The sequence below is a fragment of the Apus apus genome, chromosome 5 (assembly GCF_020740795.1).
Source record: "Apus apus isolate bApuApu2 chromosome 5, bApuApu2.pri.cur, whole genome shotgun sequence".
NCBI classification, from domain to species: Eukaryota; Metazoa; Chordata; class Aves; order Apodiformes; family Apodidae; genus Apus; species Apus apus.
The window spans coordinates 35,129,914-35,147,848 of NC_067286.1; the positions used below are offsets into that span (position 1 = coordinate 35,129,914).

The 17,935-nt window shown below is 38.3% G+C and overlaps 1 protein-coding gene across 3 annotated transcripts; it reads left to right on the top strand.

The window, feature by feature from the left end:
- The first annotated feature begins 222 nt into the window (after positions 1 to 222).
- Positions 223 to 13,352, top strand: ZNF770 (zinc finger protein 770). Of its 3 annotated transcripts, none has more exons than XM_051621257.1 (3): positions 223 to 340; positions 5,177 to 6,601; positions 11,974 to 13,352. In XM_051621257.1, exons 2-3 carry the CDS (start codon positions 5,317 to 5,319, stop codon positions 12,000 to 12,002), a joined length of 1,314 nt encoding a protein of 437 aa, XP_051477217.1. In that variant the 5' UTR covers positions 223 to 340; positions 5,177 to 5,316; the 3' UTR covers positions 12,003 to 13,352. The 3 variants fall into 3 exon arrangements, with proteins under 3 accessions (XP_051477217.1, XP_051477216.1, XP_051477215.1); XM_051621256.1 differs by lacking the exon at positions 11,974 to 13,352 and adding an exon at positions 10,685 to 11,906; XM_051621255.1 differs by lacking the exon at positions 11,974 to 13,352 and having other exon boundaries at positions 5,177 to 11,906.
- Positions 13,353 to 17,935: the final 4,583 nt, after the last annotated feature.

Genomic DNA, 17,935 nt, shown 5'->3' on the forward strand with positions numbered 1-17,935 from the left:
ATCGGCTATTTGCTTTCAGGGTGATGAAGCGGACAATGTGACTTATTTGTAGGAATAACGTGCACTTGCGACGGATTCATCAGCAGAGTCAGGGCACATTCTCCTCCCCGACAGAAGTAAAGCCGGGGTCGCCGTCCCCGCCCCCGGCCCAGCTCCAGCCCCGGCCCGGCCCGGCGCCCGCAGCGGCGGGAGGCGGGGCCGGATTGTGCGAGGGAACGGAAAGATCCGGCCCGGGTTTCCCTGCATCCTGGCGTCTCGGTGCCATCCGGGGGGAAGAGTTTAGGCGGTAGCGACCCCGGGAGGGATGAGGAAGGTGGATGTGCGGTGGCTGCTTTTTCAGGTCGCTCCCTGCTTCGCCCCCTGTCCCCGCTTGCCTCCCTTCCCCGCGGCCGGCTGTCAGCGTCGCTACGGGCTGCGCCGCGGCCTTGGGGCGTTGGGCCCGGCGCGACGCTGCGGGCCGCTCGTACAGCAGAGCCCTGGGCAGCACAGCAGAGCCCTGGGCAGCACAGCAGAGCCCTGGGCATTGCCGGGCGCGGAGCTGGTGCCGGGCTGTGCCGCGCCCGCCCCGCCGGCCGGCAGCGGTGGCCCTGCGGGCTGGAGGAGCCGCGGCGGGAACGGGCGAGTCGGGCCGGGCCGGCGCGGCCCCAGCGGGGAGCACCTCTCCGCTGTGGGAAAGCCGGCTGCGGTGGTGCCCCTGTTCGCTGTCTGCTTCTGTAAGAGCCGCCTCAGTAATTGCTGTCAAGTTTTAAGCTGGATTTAAGTGTGTCCTGCTGGGGGCGAGGGGGTTTGTGGTGGTCGTATCCGTCCCGGGGGTCAGGGCCTCCTTCAGAACTTCGGTTTGCTCTTAAACCGGCCTCGCTTTATCGTCATATATCTTTTGTTTTGTTTTGCTTCAGAAGGGGTTTTGAAAAACACATGGAAAATAGGAGGGAAAGAGTGATACTAGCTTTGAGGGGCTGTAATGCACGATGTATATTTCTGAATAACTACTGGTGAGGGTTACATTTGTGACAGAATTTGTGCCCCCCGTCGCAGCAATCTAATCTTTTCCCTAGGGAAAGCTGGTGAGGAAATCCAGCCTGCAATGTTTGTCTCAGTGCTTAGGTTCCTACCTCTGCTGCATGCAGTTTCATAAATCAGCAGATATATTTTCACTTGTTTGTTTTGTATTTAATGTTAGAAGAGGCATCATACATTTCTTTGCACGTCTGTTATTATAAATAATTTTCCTGTAGGTGTATCTGGAGGGTAGTGATCATTAACTTATCTCACAAGGGTCTGAAGATAAACTAGTAACTTTGAAGAATCCTTCAGTAGTAAATTTAGAAATACATTGATTTTTAAACTCTTGAGGGGTTTGTTTTAATTATAGTAATGAGGCATAGGAAAATAAGCAAGAATATTCATCTCATATAAAGTCAACTATATGGGTGTGGGAATTTGAGAGATGTTTCTACAACCTCTCTTGGAGACACCTCTGCTTTTGGAGACAGAGCAACCTTCCCCACTCAACTTGTTTGTATGCTCATTAAGAACTTTGCAGCTGGAAGGATGATAATGTACTGGAGTCCTTGCTGTAATTTGAATCCAGTTCTACTCAAAACTGTAAATGGGTTGGGGAACAGTTTATTTCCATTTTCCTAAAGAGATGGCTCTTAGGTTTTGTTTTGGATTTTTTTGTTCTTTTTAATCAGGTCTCTTCTATTTTAACTTAAGCATTCCCAGTTACTTTAATCTTTTCCTGTATATTATGCATTTAAGCTCTGATAATTCATTACCTTCTTCTCTTGACTGATTCCAATTAGTTCATATATGTGACTTGATTTGAAGGACAGTATTCAAAACTGGATGGAGTACTGCAGCTGAATTCTAAACAGTAATTAGTAGTATGGAAGATATATGTGCTATCAAAGCTTTACTTCTGTTAATGCATCCTGGTATGGATGGTGTGCTTGCTGTTGGCATGATAATCTTCTGTTTCAACACAGACTCCAGAAAGTCCCTCTTCCAGTTGATTATTCCTGCCTAAGTAGAAAATCTGGCATTTCTTCTTATTGATATTCCTTTTACCTGTTTTTTTGGTTTTGATTTTGCTTTCCTAAAAAACCCCACATCTCTGATTTGTAAACACTGGTTTACAATTCAGAATTTTCTTCCATCATGTTTTCATTTTGTTGCAGCTTGCTGCCATCTATAATATTAATAAACATAATCATTAAATAATACTAGACTTAGGAGAGTTCTCTGTGGACCTTCAATGGCCTACATTATTTCTTGGCTCTTTTTCTGCATGACTTTGCTGCCAAGATGAAAACTACTGTTGATTTAATATTAAATTGGACCTATGCAACAAACTAAAACCTTATCACATAGGGAAATACGTTTTCTGACTCTAATTAGGACAAGCCTGTGTACTTGCAAGCCTGGCAGGAGACGGTATTCCAAGCTTGTCTTTTGGTCTTTGATCTTTAGCAGCAGCATGTTTATTCCTTAGATGTGAAAGGTACAGAGCACCCTGAAATAGATGTGGGGAAATCTATCCTTAGTAAATAAGTTTTGAAAATATGTTTGAGGCACACAGTAGCTCTTTTCTCCTTCCCCTCAATCCCTTAAGTTTTCCTCATCCGAACCTTTAGTCTTTCAGAGGGCAAGAAGACCACAGCAAGAAGCTCTGTTCTCTTTTTGACACGTTGTACTACAGAGCATTTTCCTCATTTGCTAGATAGAATCTTTAACAAAATTATAAGCTAAACACAAAATCCCTTTTGCATATGTAATATGCCATAGCTGTCTCTTACTTTGGACCTTTATTCTTTGCATGTCACTATACTGTTTGAGCACTTTCCTGATGTGTAAATTAGATCTGTATGACAGTATGTTAACTAAAATTCATCAACCTTTATAGTTCTTTCTCAGGAGGTTTTCCTTCCCTGCTAATGGAGGCTGCCTTGAGCTGTACAGAAACTTCCAGCATAGCAGAGAAGCCTTTCTCCTTTTCTCAGCCTGTCTAGCTTTGTCATAGCACAAACTAGAAAACATTTGGTCTCACACACTTTATCTCTCTAAACTCCCTGCCTTCCCGTGATGTGACAACTGGGATGAAAAGGGGGGCTCTTAAGAGTTGTTTTCTAGCATCTTCAAAAGAAGACTGAAACTAAGCAGTGTTAACACTTTACAGGAAAAGACAATAGGGAAGGAAAAGTTGACTTTCTTAACTGCTTCATACCATTTATAAGTCCTGTCCTGGGCAATTTCAGTGAAATTAGGTAACTCCTCAGTGTAGTGACAACTGCAGCTAGGGTGTGCATCCAGACATTATTAAATAAGGCCCACAATTGTGTAGGAACATATATATGAGAGGTGGAATGATCCTACTGGATGACTAGGTTTCTTTCCATTTCTTTACAAAAATCTTGATTCACAAGATATTTTCAGTCTATTCTGCATGTCTTGAATCTCATTGTAACTTTCTTTAAATTGCAGTAGGCTGTTATTCTTTGCAATGAATTTAAATGGGCTTTTCAGATATTTTAAATTTTTTTAAAGCTAGAGACATTAACTGTGAAGAGAGAGGTCTTTTAGAGACACTGAATAAATTAATTTTTATTCTGCTGGTATACAGCAGAATAAATATACAGCTTGTGAGTTGCAGGTGTGAAAATACCATAAATTATAGTTGGTAGAAATGTATTGTGCATCTCAAAGTTATTATAAGCCTAACTATTATGCTGTTGCTTTCAAGTTTACTCTTTCCATCCCTTTTCTTTTTATAAGGGCATATAGGTAATACCAGAGAGGTATTTTTATTCTGGATATGACCAATTGGGATTAGTCCAGAGAGGATTAAAAAGATCAAAGACCAATAAGCTTTTGTTTTTGTTTTCTTTAAGTTGACCTAAAAGCAATACTTAGAAAATACAGAATTTTCCTAGTTAGCAAAAAAAAAAAAAAAAAAGGACATTGAATACATACAGTCATGACAAAGAACACTTTTTAGGGTTTTTTTCAGGTTTAGATGGGAAAGGACAATGAAAATAACTTTGTAGTATGGAAGGGCTCAGCTGAGTGCAAGAAGCATCATAAGAGAGTGTCACATTGGAGCAGGGGACCTGCTGAGGTTAAGGAACCTCTTTCAGTGGGAATTATGAAGAGCACTTGGGAGGCTGTCTACACATGTATTGGCTTTGCAGTGGAAGGCTTGGACTAAATGATTGCTTGAGGTCCTTTCTAGCTGTTCCTATGAATATTTTCATAACTATTCATGCTCTCAGGTACTTGCAAAGTTATTGTTTCTTGTTTGCAAGTCATTATGCCTTATCTGAGACACAGTAGCTTGCCCAAGTGTGTTTCATCTGTTGAAAATTGAAGGGAAATAAAACCATTTAATTAGTTAATTTTAGATTAAAATAGTCATGATGATAAATTAGCTAATGACCTCTTTCTTTATGATTAATTTAGAATATATGCATGGTTAGGTATCACAATCTGGTATTCTAGCTCCATAGTGCAATAGTGAACACAGCCTGCGTTCATCCTTGTGGGGGTTACCCTCATTCTGGTTGTAGTTTACTGCTGATGCTCTTGCTGACTAGTTCTGGTGTTTGCCATTTGGAGATAAAGCAAAAAAATTACACTACTGTTTCTGCCCGATACAGTTAATTAAGATACAGAAGTGTAAATAGGAACTTTGTGCTTAGTTTCAGTGCATTCTTAATTTTTACTTCTCACTAACACTGCATTCGTTTAATTTTTATTTCTGAAGCCAAAGAGTCCCTAGTTCGTTCTTTCTCTCATCTTCATAAATACTGTATCTGGGAGTTAGAACTACTGCTACAGGGTTGAAATTTATTACAGTAAATTTTTATGGAATGCTTTATTTGTGTATAACCTAAATATCATAATGCAGATGAACTGTATATTATTTGGAAGTAACTTGCAGGACTAAGCAATATCTGTATTACAGCACAGATGACTTAAACTTTTTATTTCTTCTGGAAAGTAGTCTAGTTTTTCTGTATCATATAACAAGTGATTACTCTGAGGAAAGCATTTGAAGCTAAGTTAAATCAGGAGTATTCCAATCTAGATGCTTTTGGTCTCTTATATAGAAAGCAAGACAAACTTGGGCAATTATGTATTAATATAGGCTAAAATAATACTCTCTTTCTTATTTTAGGGACCTGTGGGATTTAAGAATATCTCTCCTAAGAGAATTTGCTGCTTCTACAGCTTCCGTCTTAGTGTGCATTGATGATTTCATTTGAAATACCTATCTGAAGAAACTAACAGTAAGCGAGGTGTAACTGCTTTTTAAAAATGTTCAAAGTTCAGCAGTGTGTAACAGCTAACAGGATACCCAAGAAAAAGCCATATATCTGTGACATTTGCTGTAAGCAGTTTGAAACACCGTCAAAATTAGCTAGGCATTATCTAATACATACTGGTCAAAAGCCTTTTGAATGTCATGTATGCCATAAAACATTTAGGCAACTAGTCCACTTGGAGAGGCATCAGTTAACCCATAATCTGCCTTTTAAGTGTACTGTTTGTCACAGAACCTTCAAAAACTTAATCACTTTTTTAAAGCATCAGCAGCTTCATAATGAAAATTATCAGAGTGATACCAAGCAAGCAGAAAACTCTGTGAATTTTGAGCAAGACAGGGTCACTTATGGCATATTTCAATGTTCTATGTGCTGGAAGTCTTTTACAACTGAAAAGAGGTGGATGCTGCATCAGTGCCTGAAGGCAGATCATCTACATGGTGCCAGAAGGAGAAAGAAAACTCACACGTGTGAATCGTGTAACAAGACATTTCCATCAAGATCTAAGTTGGAAAGACACTTCCTTATTCACACTGGCCAGAAACCTTTTAAGTGTTCTTCATGTGGTAAATCTTTCAGGCAGTCAACACACTTGAAAATTCATCAGCTCACACACACGGAGGAAAGGCCTTTTCAGTGCTGCTTTTGTCAGAAGCGGTTTAAAATACAGAGCAAACTCGTGAAGCACAAACAGCTCCATGCCAGAAATAAGACTTTCCCCAATATTTTATACAAAGCGAAGACTCTTAAATATCCTAGACTACAGAACCTGTTGGAAGGAAAGAGGGATAGCTGTGAGAGTGCTGACACTTTCCAATCACAGGAGAATGACCCACATGATGTTCACTCAATTTATACAGTACCCTTTCAGTGCCCAGCATGTGAGCAGTGTTTTGAAACAGAGCAGGTTCTAAATTTGCACAAGTGTTGTTATCTGAGAGATGGCAAAAGTTCAAATAGTGGTACAACAGCGTGCAGCTGCACACTCATCATGAAAAATAAGATTATAAAGAAGCAGAAGCGTACTGGAGGAAAAGCAACAGATTTTTCTCTGACTGACAGAAAAAAAATAAAATTAGGTCACTTTAAAAGTCCTGACCTGGTTGCAGCTAGAGATCAGTGTTCTGATCAGCATGCTTCCACTAAACCTTTCAAGGATTGCCATAGCAAGCTTGACATGCACAAGGCACTTAGTAATCGGATGAAAAGAACATTTGCTGTGCCATTACCTTGGCAAGAGCACCCACAACCTCACGACTTTGGAATTAAGTTACAAGGTATGCTCACTGGTGAAAGCATGTTAAACATCGATGATTCACTGCATAATAAAGGTGACGCTTTTTATGGTTCATCAGATGATGGTTTCTTTGATAATCCAGAAATACTTCACTGTTCTTTTTCAGCTTCTGCTAAAAATATACATAATAGACACAAAGTGTGTAAATGTGACAGATGTGAAAAAATCTTTCCATCTTCATCCAAACTTCAAAGACACTATCTTATACACACAGGACAGAAGCCCTTTGGCTGTAATGTTTGTGGAAAGACATTTAGACAGTCAGCTCACTTAAAAAGACATCAGCTCACCCATACTGAAAAGAGACCCTGTAAAAGCCCTGTTTGTCAGGTGGAATTTGAAAATCTGAACAAAGTTTTCAATCATCAGGGAGATCACGCTGAATTTAAGTCGTCTCAGCCTTTGGGTTACTCGGGTTATTCTCAAGCACCTTCACAGGCATCAGGCTTTCAAGAATTTGAGCTTATTCAGTCAAACCAAGCAGCTGAAATCAAAGTTGAAATTGAGTCAGGGGACCTTGTTCTTGACACCAGCAGTAGAAACACACAGCCATATTTGTGTAGTAAATTCCTGGAAACAGAGCAAAGCTCTTACAGCTGTTGTCACGGTTTTTCTGAAGGCACTGAAAAAAGTGAAGTTGTTAACAAATTGTATCAATGCAGTATCTGCTTTAAAACTTTTAAATCACCCTCTAAGCTTGAAAGACATTACCTGATGCATGCTGGACAGAAGCCCTTTGAATGTTTAGTTTGTGGTAAAAATTTCAGACAGGCCCCACATTTGAAAAGACATCACCTTATTCACTTTAAAGAGAGCTTAAAGCTGAGTTCCACTGAGCAGCAACCGGAGAGTATATTGTTTTTATCAAAACTGCATAATGCCCTGTGAAATTATATATTAACATTTTGGTTGCATAATTATTAAAAGGCTTATGTTAGGCTAAAGTAGAAAAAGGGGAAAAAGTTTAATGACAAAAAATGTTTTTGTGACATTATAGAATAGTTAATAGAAAAAAAATAACTGCTTTGTATGTGCTTGAAGTTCTATGGATGAGGAATTAGATCTTTTCCCTTTTTATGATAAATTGTAAGTAGATAATGCTAAAGTAGCAGAGTTTATAATCAAAGAATTTCACTGCATCATTATCTCTACTTCTTTGTATATCCCTTTTTTTAACTTTTTCGGCCAATTCATAGAGTACTGAACTTTTTTGCTGCAATGAAAGGGGACAAGATATCAGCATTTCACACAAGCCTACTATCTGTTCCAGTCTCCTTTCCTTCAAGCACACATACTGCACTGGTAAAATAACTGTTTTCTAAGATGTGATAATGACTTGGATGAGGAGTTTTGTCAGGAAGTCATGTTCTTGTTACATTAAATATAAGAGACTGAGAATGACTTTTCACTCAAATTAAGTAATCCTTATTTTGTCTTAATAGAATCTGTATTTATACTTTCTGGTAAGTAGAGAGCTTTGCCCATTGTGCCTGCAGGGCTCGCAAAATGTGTAAATGCAGCGGAGCTTTATTTATTATGAACAAGAATGAAGTTTGCTTCTTTTTTTTTTTTTTTTTCCTCGGGAAAAACTACCTTTTAGGATATTTTCTTTTGTTACACAACTGCTGATAAGTTGAAACGTGAAGTTCAAAATCCTATTTCTAAATTAACATATCTGTAAGATATATGGTGTTCTGTTCACTATTTAAAGAGATCGATATTTATTTAAGTAAAATGGCTTTGATATCTTTTAGATTTTGGAAGTGATTTATCTAGGTTTTGCTGTGGCATGAGCTTTCTAGGTTGAAGGGAGTTTTCATTTTATTTTTGTAAATGTTATTCTTTTCTGTTTTCATAGAGAATAAAACCAGGAGAGATACTCAGAAACAGTCTGTAGTTTCTGTGGTTTTTGTATAACAGATTATTTCAGTACATTAATAATTACTATATATTGAGACTTTTTCTCCTTATGTGAATTGTTTCATATTGAAAGAATACTGTATGTTTTGATAGTGTATTGTAGAGTTCCCTTAAAATACTTGTAATAAACTATTTTATTTATATTGTATTTTTATTGTTTACATTACATGAAAACCAGTTTTGAAACTATATGACATTCAATATGCAGAAACGTTTTAGCCTGCATATCAAAATAACTAACTTTGCACGTTAGAACAATAGGTTTTGTTTCAGGTAGTTTTTGTTACTGAAATAAAACAGAAATATGTTTAAAGATAGTAAGATCTTTCTTAAGAAGTCAGTGATTTAAAAAAATGCTATGTTTGAGAGTAATGCTTAGAGAATGCTAAACTTTGACTAAAATGAGGGGAAGGCAATATGGAAAGCTACTTTTCAGGGATGAAGGGACACACTTAGGAAGTGTTACTGTGATTAATTTTGATATGAGTAATCTTTGGGCCCTGTGGGATTTCAGAAGGGCATTAAGGGCCACTTTGTTTATCTGGCTCTCTACCACTTTATGAAAAGTTTTGTGTCAGCATAAATTCTCAATTTTGGGGAATTATAGCATAAATAGCTAGCTAAATAGAAATAAGAATAGAATAAGAATAGAAATAAGAATAGAAATAAATAGCTAGAAAATGGCAAAGTGGTTTCTTAAAGGAGGAAAAAAAATATTATGTTGAAATCCTGTCTCTTTTGAAGTTAACAGTAAAATTCTCCAAGTACCTTTGAAAACTTGAGCTAAAATGGTTTTTTCCAGTGTTAACAATAACACTTTGTTAGTATGTAAGTAATTTTCCATAATGCTTCAAGGCAAGTTCAGGGCATCAGTCTTTCAAGTCTCCTTGGTGGCAAAGACATTGCCTGTGGTTTTGTCAGGAGCTGATGGCTAACAGTAATAATCTCATAGTGCTGAAGTAGTAGGGATTTTTTAAGACTATATGCAGAACCAAAGCACCTTGTAAACAGGAAAAGTGTGTCCTGTGTTAATACTGAGCTCCCCCCAAGGAGAACTTCTCAAACTTCATGGATTCAGCTTTAAGGTAGTTCTGTGTGGAATAAATGAAGGACCAGGTATTTTAAAACAAGCAGAAAAAAGCAAAGGGTTTAGTTTGGTTATTTTTTTAAAGACAAATAAAGTATGTCATACTAAACTCACTGGAACTACAGTACTAAATGATCACATTACCGATTTTCTGTCTAGAAAAATGTCATTAAATAACTTTAAAATGTTTATTATTTTAATTGCTGTGCTATCCTTGCAATGTTTGCAGAAAGTCAAAACTTGCAGAATATCTATATAAATATTCCTATTTATGTCTAGGGAAAAATTCAAAAAAGAAAAAAGCCATAATAAACTGCAGAAAAACTTTCAGTAATTTTGTATCTACTTTCACTGAATGGTTTCTTACTTGCCTGTGACATGCTCTATTATAGCAAGACCCAACCAGAAAAGTTAGTGAGGCAAATGGGAGACAGACACAAAAGAAACTTAATTGAAGTTAATGAGACCTTAGGCTTCAAATTGAGATGCTGGATCTAATATTTAGTTTTACTAGCTGCCTTTTAGTATAAATTTAAAACTCTGAAAGTAATAATCTTGCAGCAGTAGCTCATGTAACAGATAAGTACAGTTGGATAACTCTTAAATCAATAAAGACTATGGATTAGGTCCCTCTAACGGCTTCTTGTAATAATGTTGAAAATGCCTAGATCTCCTAAATAACTAAAGGGGTCACGGTTCATGTTCTTAGCATAAGGTTTTGTGGATTTGCAAAGTGCTAGCTTTAACTTAATAGCCTAGTTTTATGGTCTGATGGCAATGAATGAGATGTGTCTGAGAGGCAGCTAGCATAAGGAAAATTGAAATTATGCAAGTGACTTTTCTATGCTTTCATATACCTTATTTTCTCCAGGTTGAGCAAATTAATTGTATTTCTTCATATAATGACTAGTTCTGTCAAGCAGCTTTTAAACAGCATCTTTTTTAGCACATGCTAAAAAAGTGAATCTTCAAAGTCCTTGTGAGTTTCATGAAGGAGAAATGAACCTTATGCCAACAAAATCACTCACAAGTAGAACTGATAATTTTCTTTTTCAGAAACTACTGTTCTAACATGGAAGTGTCACTATGTCTGCCCTGAGTTATCAAAAGTCTTTGAATGCTGTTAAACTTCTGTACTCTGCCATTCCTGTTCCTGTCTGCTTCCTGAATATGCTAATATGTGACTTGATTCTGCTGCACACCTGACGTAGTTTGGATATGCAGCCAAATTGTTTTCCTCTTCACTGGAATTCTTCTAGCATTCCTGATCCCAATTTGTATGGGTCCATCAACCCCCTTACATGACCTATGGAGTTATGGAGCTGCTTGTTGCATGTGTGCTGTCATGGCAAGCAAAATGGTGCCTGAGGATGTGAGGGTATGAGGATGTGAGAAGCTGACCAGCTATGGTGAAGACTGTGGCTTGTGATTCTCTGCTGAAAATGGTCTATGTCTGTAGCATAGTAAGAGCATATGGAAATGGTGGCTAGCCAGCTTTTCCTAAGGCTGTGTCACTGGTATGTGCCTTGCTGACATAGCAAAGGAGAGGAACACAAATAATTTTGCTATTCAAAAAAAGTACAATTCTGTTCCTAAGGTGAAGAAGCCAACTACACATGCTCTCTCCCCCTTGTACTGCTAATCCCCTGCACTCAATTTTATTGACATAAAGGAAAACATTTATCTTCCTGATATGCAAATTTGCATAATTTATTTATACATTTTTAAAATATTATAAATTTTAATGCTTAGTATGTGTTTGCAAAAGTAGTTTGTCGAGCTACAGAAACTCTGATGATTTCCTTAATTTCTACTTTATTTTGTTTCTAAGGGGAACCTGAAAATACAGCTTAACAGAGAAATTCCTGTTAGTGACAGTGCAGTCCTACAAAAATGAGCAGAAATCTGCTAAGCCATCTAGACACCTCAAGTGTCTCAGTCAACTTGAGGATAATTTTTAAGATAAAATGTTATTTTTTTTTTTCATGACACTGAAAACAACCTTGGTAACTTAATTTGCCATAGTGCACTTTATCTTGTACTTTATACTCTGGGTCTTGATAACAGCAGGTACTTTGATAGCGAGAATGGCTTTGTAAGAATTCCCTCAGACATCCAATAGAATGTCTGATGCTTCTGCAGTCAACAGAGGAAAAGTATCTATTTGCCAATAAGCTAGAATTATTTGTTTTGTAATAGTTTATATCACAGTAGAAATGTTTGGGGGTATTTTAGTAAAATGCATTATTAAAAATTAATAAATTATTTTTCAGTATTACATGTGACTTTTTCTGTTTATTACCTCTCTTAAAATCCTGACATGCTGATGGAAATGCTTACCGAAGGCCTAGAAAATGGACAAAGGCATGGATGAAAGCTTTAGAAGACTGGAGCTACCTTTCAGCATCTTAGAATTGTTCTCTCTTGATTAAATTTTATGCTGCATACTAAATAAGTTCCAGTTTTGTCTGCAATCTGTATTTTTTTCTATATAATGAGAAAGGATATGTGTCTGAGAATCTACTTTAACAATGATTCTGCAAATACACTCAACTTTCCATAATATTTCTCATGCTGGCACTAGCAGAAAGGAAATTATTTGCCTTAGAATCTCATTTCAGTGATGAAGGCCTCATGTTCTTCCCTCAAACAGGTTTATCTCACATTATTTTTTTGTCCCATAGAAATGTTATCACACAACAGTCTCTCACAGGATTTCTAGCAAATATTTCTAGAGCTTTACTGGCCATTGGTCTTTTAGATTTCCACCACTGTTCTGCTCCAGTTGCTAGGAACCTTGCTAAATGTCTGTGAAGAGGATTAGGATAGCCCAGAGTAAACTTTAACTTGAGCTGTTAGCCAAATGTGTGCCCAGCAAACAGAAAGCTAGGGATGAGATAAACTCCCGTATTTCCCCACCTCCTTCACTAGAGGCACTGTGTGCTATTCTGGGATATAAAAGCAGCTGGCTTGCTGAATTAACCATATTTTGCTCTACTCATGAGCTCAGAATTTCCATTGAAGTTACTGTAAGTTTTGCACAAAAATCAAGGGCAGTACATTGGCCAGAATGTGTGCTAAATAAATATTTATACACAAATCAGGATGCTACTGACGGCTTCTTTACACTTTAAAATTCTAAATAATTTAAGAAGCATCTGTTACTAAACTGAGGCATCATTTTTGAAAGTACCCATATTTACTGAGTGGAATTACACATATTTACCGAGTGAGTACCCATATTTAATGAGATTAACACAGTGACAAAGTCTTTGACTGAAAGAATGCACATAAATAAAATAGTAAAAGCAATGTGATTTAATTAAAACTATAATGAACAGGCTGAACACTTAGTTTATGTGAATATTAACTGCTATGAAGGATAAACTAAAACCAAAGGTCATTGTGCCTAGGCTTTTTACATGTTGAAAAATTCCTCTGATCATATTTGAGAAGCTTTTCCAAATTTTATTTACCTGAAAGCAGGTTAAATCAATGTTTTGCCTATCATTTCAAAAGGTAGGAGACACAGGAGGTTTCTGGTCATCTATGAATAATGTACATATTATTCCATTAATCTTCCATCCTTTTCAAAAAGTTTACTTCATATAATTTTGTAATATTTTAAAATGCTGCATGTCCATAGTAATTTTCCTTTGGTTAGAAGAAAAGCTGTATGTGCAAGTTTGTAAATAAACATGATGAGACTTCAACTTCTCATGTTTGGTGCTGTTTCAGAGCTTTTCAGAGGGATGCCTCTCAAAAAAAAGTGTTACATGTAAAAGTCAACAAGCTAGAGATAAAAGCTGATTTTAAAGAGATGCAATCTTGCTGCTCAGAAAGCCTACCCAACATATGGCTTAATGTCACTTGGGCTGGGACTCATCAGCCCTAAGTTAAGGTATCTAGTGTGTAGTTATTTCCCCAAAGCCTAGATTATGTATTTAGTATGATGCAATTATATTAGGCCAGATAATTAATTCCCATACAGCAGTGAGATGCACCCCACATATCTAGATCTCCACCCCAAGAAGCACAGTTCTATTAAAAATCACCTGGCATTTTTAAGTTGTGCACAGGGAAAACACAATTTAGCAATCTCTAGGACGTGTGTGTTTTTGACTCTGCATACAGAACGTTACTGTCAGAACAATCACAGCTGACTTTTGAAAAAAGAAACGTAGACTTCCCTTGGCCTCTGAGTTACATAACACAAGGCCCAAGAAACACGAAGGGTTTTCAACATATATAGAGTAAAAGCACTCATGAGCTGAAGTACAGCCACATTCCATGATTTTGGAAGAAGACCCAGCATCTCTATCAAGAAGTAATGCAAGCTAAAGATTCAACAGCCTTGACCATGCACTGGAGCTTTAGGCCTAGCTTGAAATTGTGCTCATGACCAGCAGGAAAGCAACCTTTAGATGGGGATGGGAGAACGTGGAGAAGTACGACAAAACAGCCAGTGAGCTGCTTTTCTGTTTCATCAGAGTGGTGTTAGCATGCCCTTAGTTATGAGGGAACAGAGCCTGCACCCTGGCAAGGTTGTGATATCTTAAATTCCACCTTATCTTAGAGGAGCCTCCACCACCTCTGCTCCCCTGGTGACTAGGAGTTTAGGTTATAGTAGAGTTATGATAGTAGCCACCCTGTTGTTGCAGAGCAGAAAGCCAGGAGAAATCGCTGCTGCTCTACCGCAGCAACCATGGGAATCATCTGTCCCTAACACAAGGATTGCTTGCAGGAGAATGTCAGCTGAGGCTTGTTCATAATTTTGAACAAACCAAGGTAATGCCATTTTGCACCCTGAGAGTGGTGCTGGTATTTTGTTACCTGCTTTGGAACAAAGCTTTCCCACATAGGCACAACATGGTATCCATACTGAGTCTGCATCCCAGTCCAGGTTTTATGTCTAAGAAGCTCAAAGACAGAAGATTCAAAGGATAAATCTCTGTATTTGTGTGAAAGAGAAATGGTAATAGTGAAACAACTTCTATATTAGAAGTATCTAGCTGCTGAATCTAGTTTCACTGGTCATGTCTCACTGAAGACCTTAAACCAATAAAAAAATATAAAATAAATTAAAATTTGAAATAGTTATAGACTGTTTGAAGTGTTCATTGCTAGATATTAATCTTTTTTGTGACTCTAGATAGAACCTAAAATAATCTAAAAGGTAGACAGGGCAGAATGTAGACTTGACAACCCCTGCTGATCATCACTAAATACTTCCTGACCCACTGATACTGTGTTTGAAAGTATCATTGTGATAAAAGCATTGGCCAGCTCACTGATGACCTTGGCTTGTGTAGTTTACACAGTAGAGGAGAAAAGCATATTTTTCCTGGCTATAATAATACAGAAGGGCAAGCATCCAAAACAAGAAGAGCTAATTAAGCAAGAAAGCAGCATTGAATATAAATTGACCAAGGCTGTATGCAGCCTAGAAATAAATAATAGTCTTGAGAACTGCATCTACTCAAATGTGTGACTTTTTAAATAATACATATCTTCATAAATGAATTAACAGATTTTTTAAGAATATTTGAGTCTCTTGACGTGTTAAGTCAATGAGTACAGAAGAATGGAGAACTTCACAAAGGCTGTGGCGACAGGGTGCAGGGTTTTATTTTTCCCCTGACTACAAACCAGTTTGGGGTGAAAAGTGACAGATGTGCCTCCACTCTGGGGGAAACTAAGCATAGCATTCAAGAGACCAGCCCTAGCAGACAGTTGTGAGCTGGGGTGAGCATCACAGATGAGGACATAGATACAACACTGGGTGGCATTATGCCTGGTCTCACTACCGCTCTTTAAAGGTTCAGCCACTCAAGGCTTCAAAGCAATGCATTTTGCCAAAGGGCTAATTTACACTTTTGCTATTCATTTGTTGTCCTGCTGTCATAGCATTCTGTAACTAAACAATAGCCCTAGTAGATAAATATTTAATGCATTATTTATAGGGAGGTCTTTATCACTTTATTTGACATTGCCACTGAGGGATGTAATCCTATTGCCTAGCATTAGGCACCTCATACTAGTTTCTTGTGTCAGAAGCTCCTTCAGAAAATGAGTCAGGGCACTTAAATTAGTTGTGATTGGCACTTGGGAAGGACCTCTGTTGCTACATTGGCTGTAGGAAGGTTTAAGACAACTAACCTCCTCACTGGGACAGCCAAATGCTGAAAGTTAGATAAGAACAGACTCCTCCTTGAGCTTCTAGAGCTTTGTTACTATATGGAAATTTGTGGGTTTTGACACATGCATGACGATCAATCATAAGCAGAGATCAGACACTTTAAGTTAGGCTTGCAAGGCTGTTCTAGAAAATTTACCAAGTCCAACACCTATTTGCCTGCCTACTTTTTGGCATAGTAACAATTAAAAAAAAAAAAAGTCACCTTCTGTGTAACACTTGACTATGTGATTAGAAAAGAAATCTAAAGTAATCAACTACTGTCTCTTCTGATCTAAAGAAATAATCATAGCCACTCCTAAGCATCCCATGGTCCATCTTAAACACAAGTAAAACTTTTGGTTCTCATCTGAAAGACAATTTTAGAAGCTTTCCTGTTTTTGGCCTTAATTTATAAGTAACAAACTTCTATTCCTTTGTCCTTTGTCATCAATGATGTATGGCTTCTATAGTTCTTCCCTTTCCTACCATTTATCCCTCTAGTCTATTTATGGATAGTAAAAGTGCTGTCTGGTTTTGTTGTTGTTTTTTTTCAAACTGATAAGCTGTTATACTTCCACTTGTTCTGATACATGCAGACATAAGCTATGTATGTTTATTTCTGTCAAATATATAACAACATAATTGTGGCAGGTAAGTTGGAGAGGACATTGTAGCCAGTATCACCAGCTAATGTGCAACATGCTAATATGGCTCAAACAGCCAGCTTAGAGCTTAGGGAAATTTTACTTGTATTTTCTACACCTTTCCATGGATGTAGGTGCTAGCAGTTGTACCAAGTGATGAAGAAAGAACAGACACCACAAGGGGTGGTTACAGTATCATAGAATTGTTTTGGTTGGTAAATAACTTTTAAGATCATCAAGTCCTACCATTAACTTACTACACTGCTAAGTCCACCACTAAACTGCATCTGTAAGCACCACATCTACACATCTTCTAAATACCTCCAGAGATGGTGACTCCACCATTGCCCTGGGCAGCCTATTCCTGTGCCTGACAACCCTTTCAGAGAATTATTTTTTCTTAATATCCAATCTAAACCTCCCCTGCACAACTTGAGGCCATTTGGTGAGGCCACACCTGGAGTATTGTGTCCAGTTTTGGGCACCTCAATTAAGAGAGATATCGAGGTGCTAGAGCAAGTACAGAGGAGGGCAAGGAAGCTGGTGAAGGGCCTAGAGAATAAATCTTATGAAGAACATTTGAAGGAGCTGGGAATGCTTAGTTTGAGAAAGAGGAGGCTGAGGGGAGACCACGTCAGTCTCTACAACTACCTAAAGGGTCATTGTAGAGAGGTTGGTGCTGGTCTCTTTTCACAGGTAATTAGCGACAGAACAAGAGGGAAAGGCTTCAAGCTGCAACAGGGGAGGTTTAGACTGGACATTAGGAAAAAAAATTTCACAGATAGAGTGGTTAGACACTGGAATAGGCTGCCCAGGGAGGTGGTTGAGTCACCATCCCTGGATGTGTTTAAGGGTCGTTTGGATGTGGTGTTGGTGGATACAGTTTAGGGAAGAACTTTGTAAAGTAGGGATGATGGTTGGACTTGGTGATCCCAAGGTTTTTTTCCAACCTGAATAGTTCTATGATTTGCTCTTGTCTTTTTGCAGAGCCTTCCTATCTTCAAGCAGATCAACACTCCAACCCAACTTGGTGTCATCTAAAAACTTACTGAGGGTGCACAAGATATTAAAGAGAACTGGGCCAAATACTGAGCCCTAGGGAGCACCACTTGCGACCAGCCACCAACTGCATTTAACTCCATTCACTACAACTCTTTGGGTCTGGCCTTCCAGTCAGTTTTTTACGTAGTTAAGCATATATGCATCCAGGCCACAAGCAGCCAACTTCTCCAAGAGAATGCTGTGGGAAATTTTACTGAGGCTCTACTAAAGTCTATGCAACATCCACAGCCTTTCCCTCATCCATTAAGCAGATAACCTTGTCATAGAAGGAGATCAGGTTAGTCAGGCAGGACCTGCCTTTCATAAACCCATGCTGACTGAGCTTGATCACCTGGTTGTCCTGCACATTCTGCATAATGGCACTCAAGATGATCTGCTCCATAACCTTCCTCAGCACTGAGGTCAGACTGACAGGCCTATAGT

What these genes read in the sequence shown, in the direction of transcription:
- ZNF770 (XM_051621255.1), top strand. Translation starts at nt 5,317, where the DNA reads ATGTTCAAAGTTCAGCAGTGTGTAACAGCTAACAGGATACCCAAGAAA.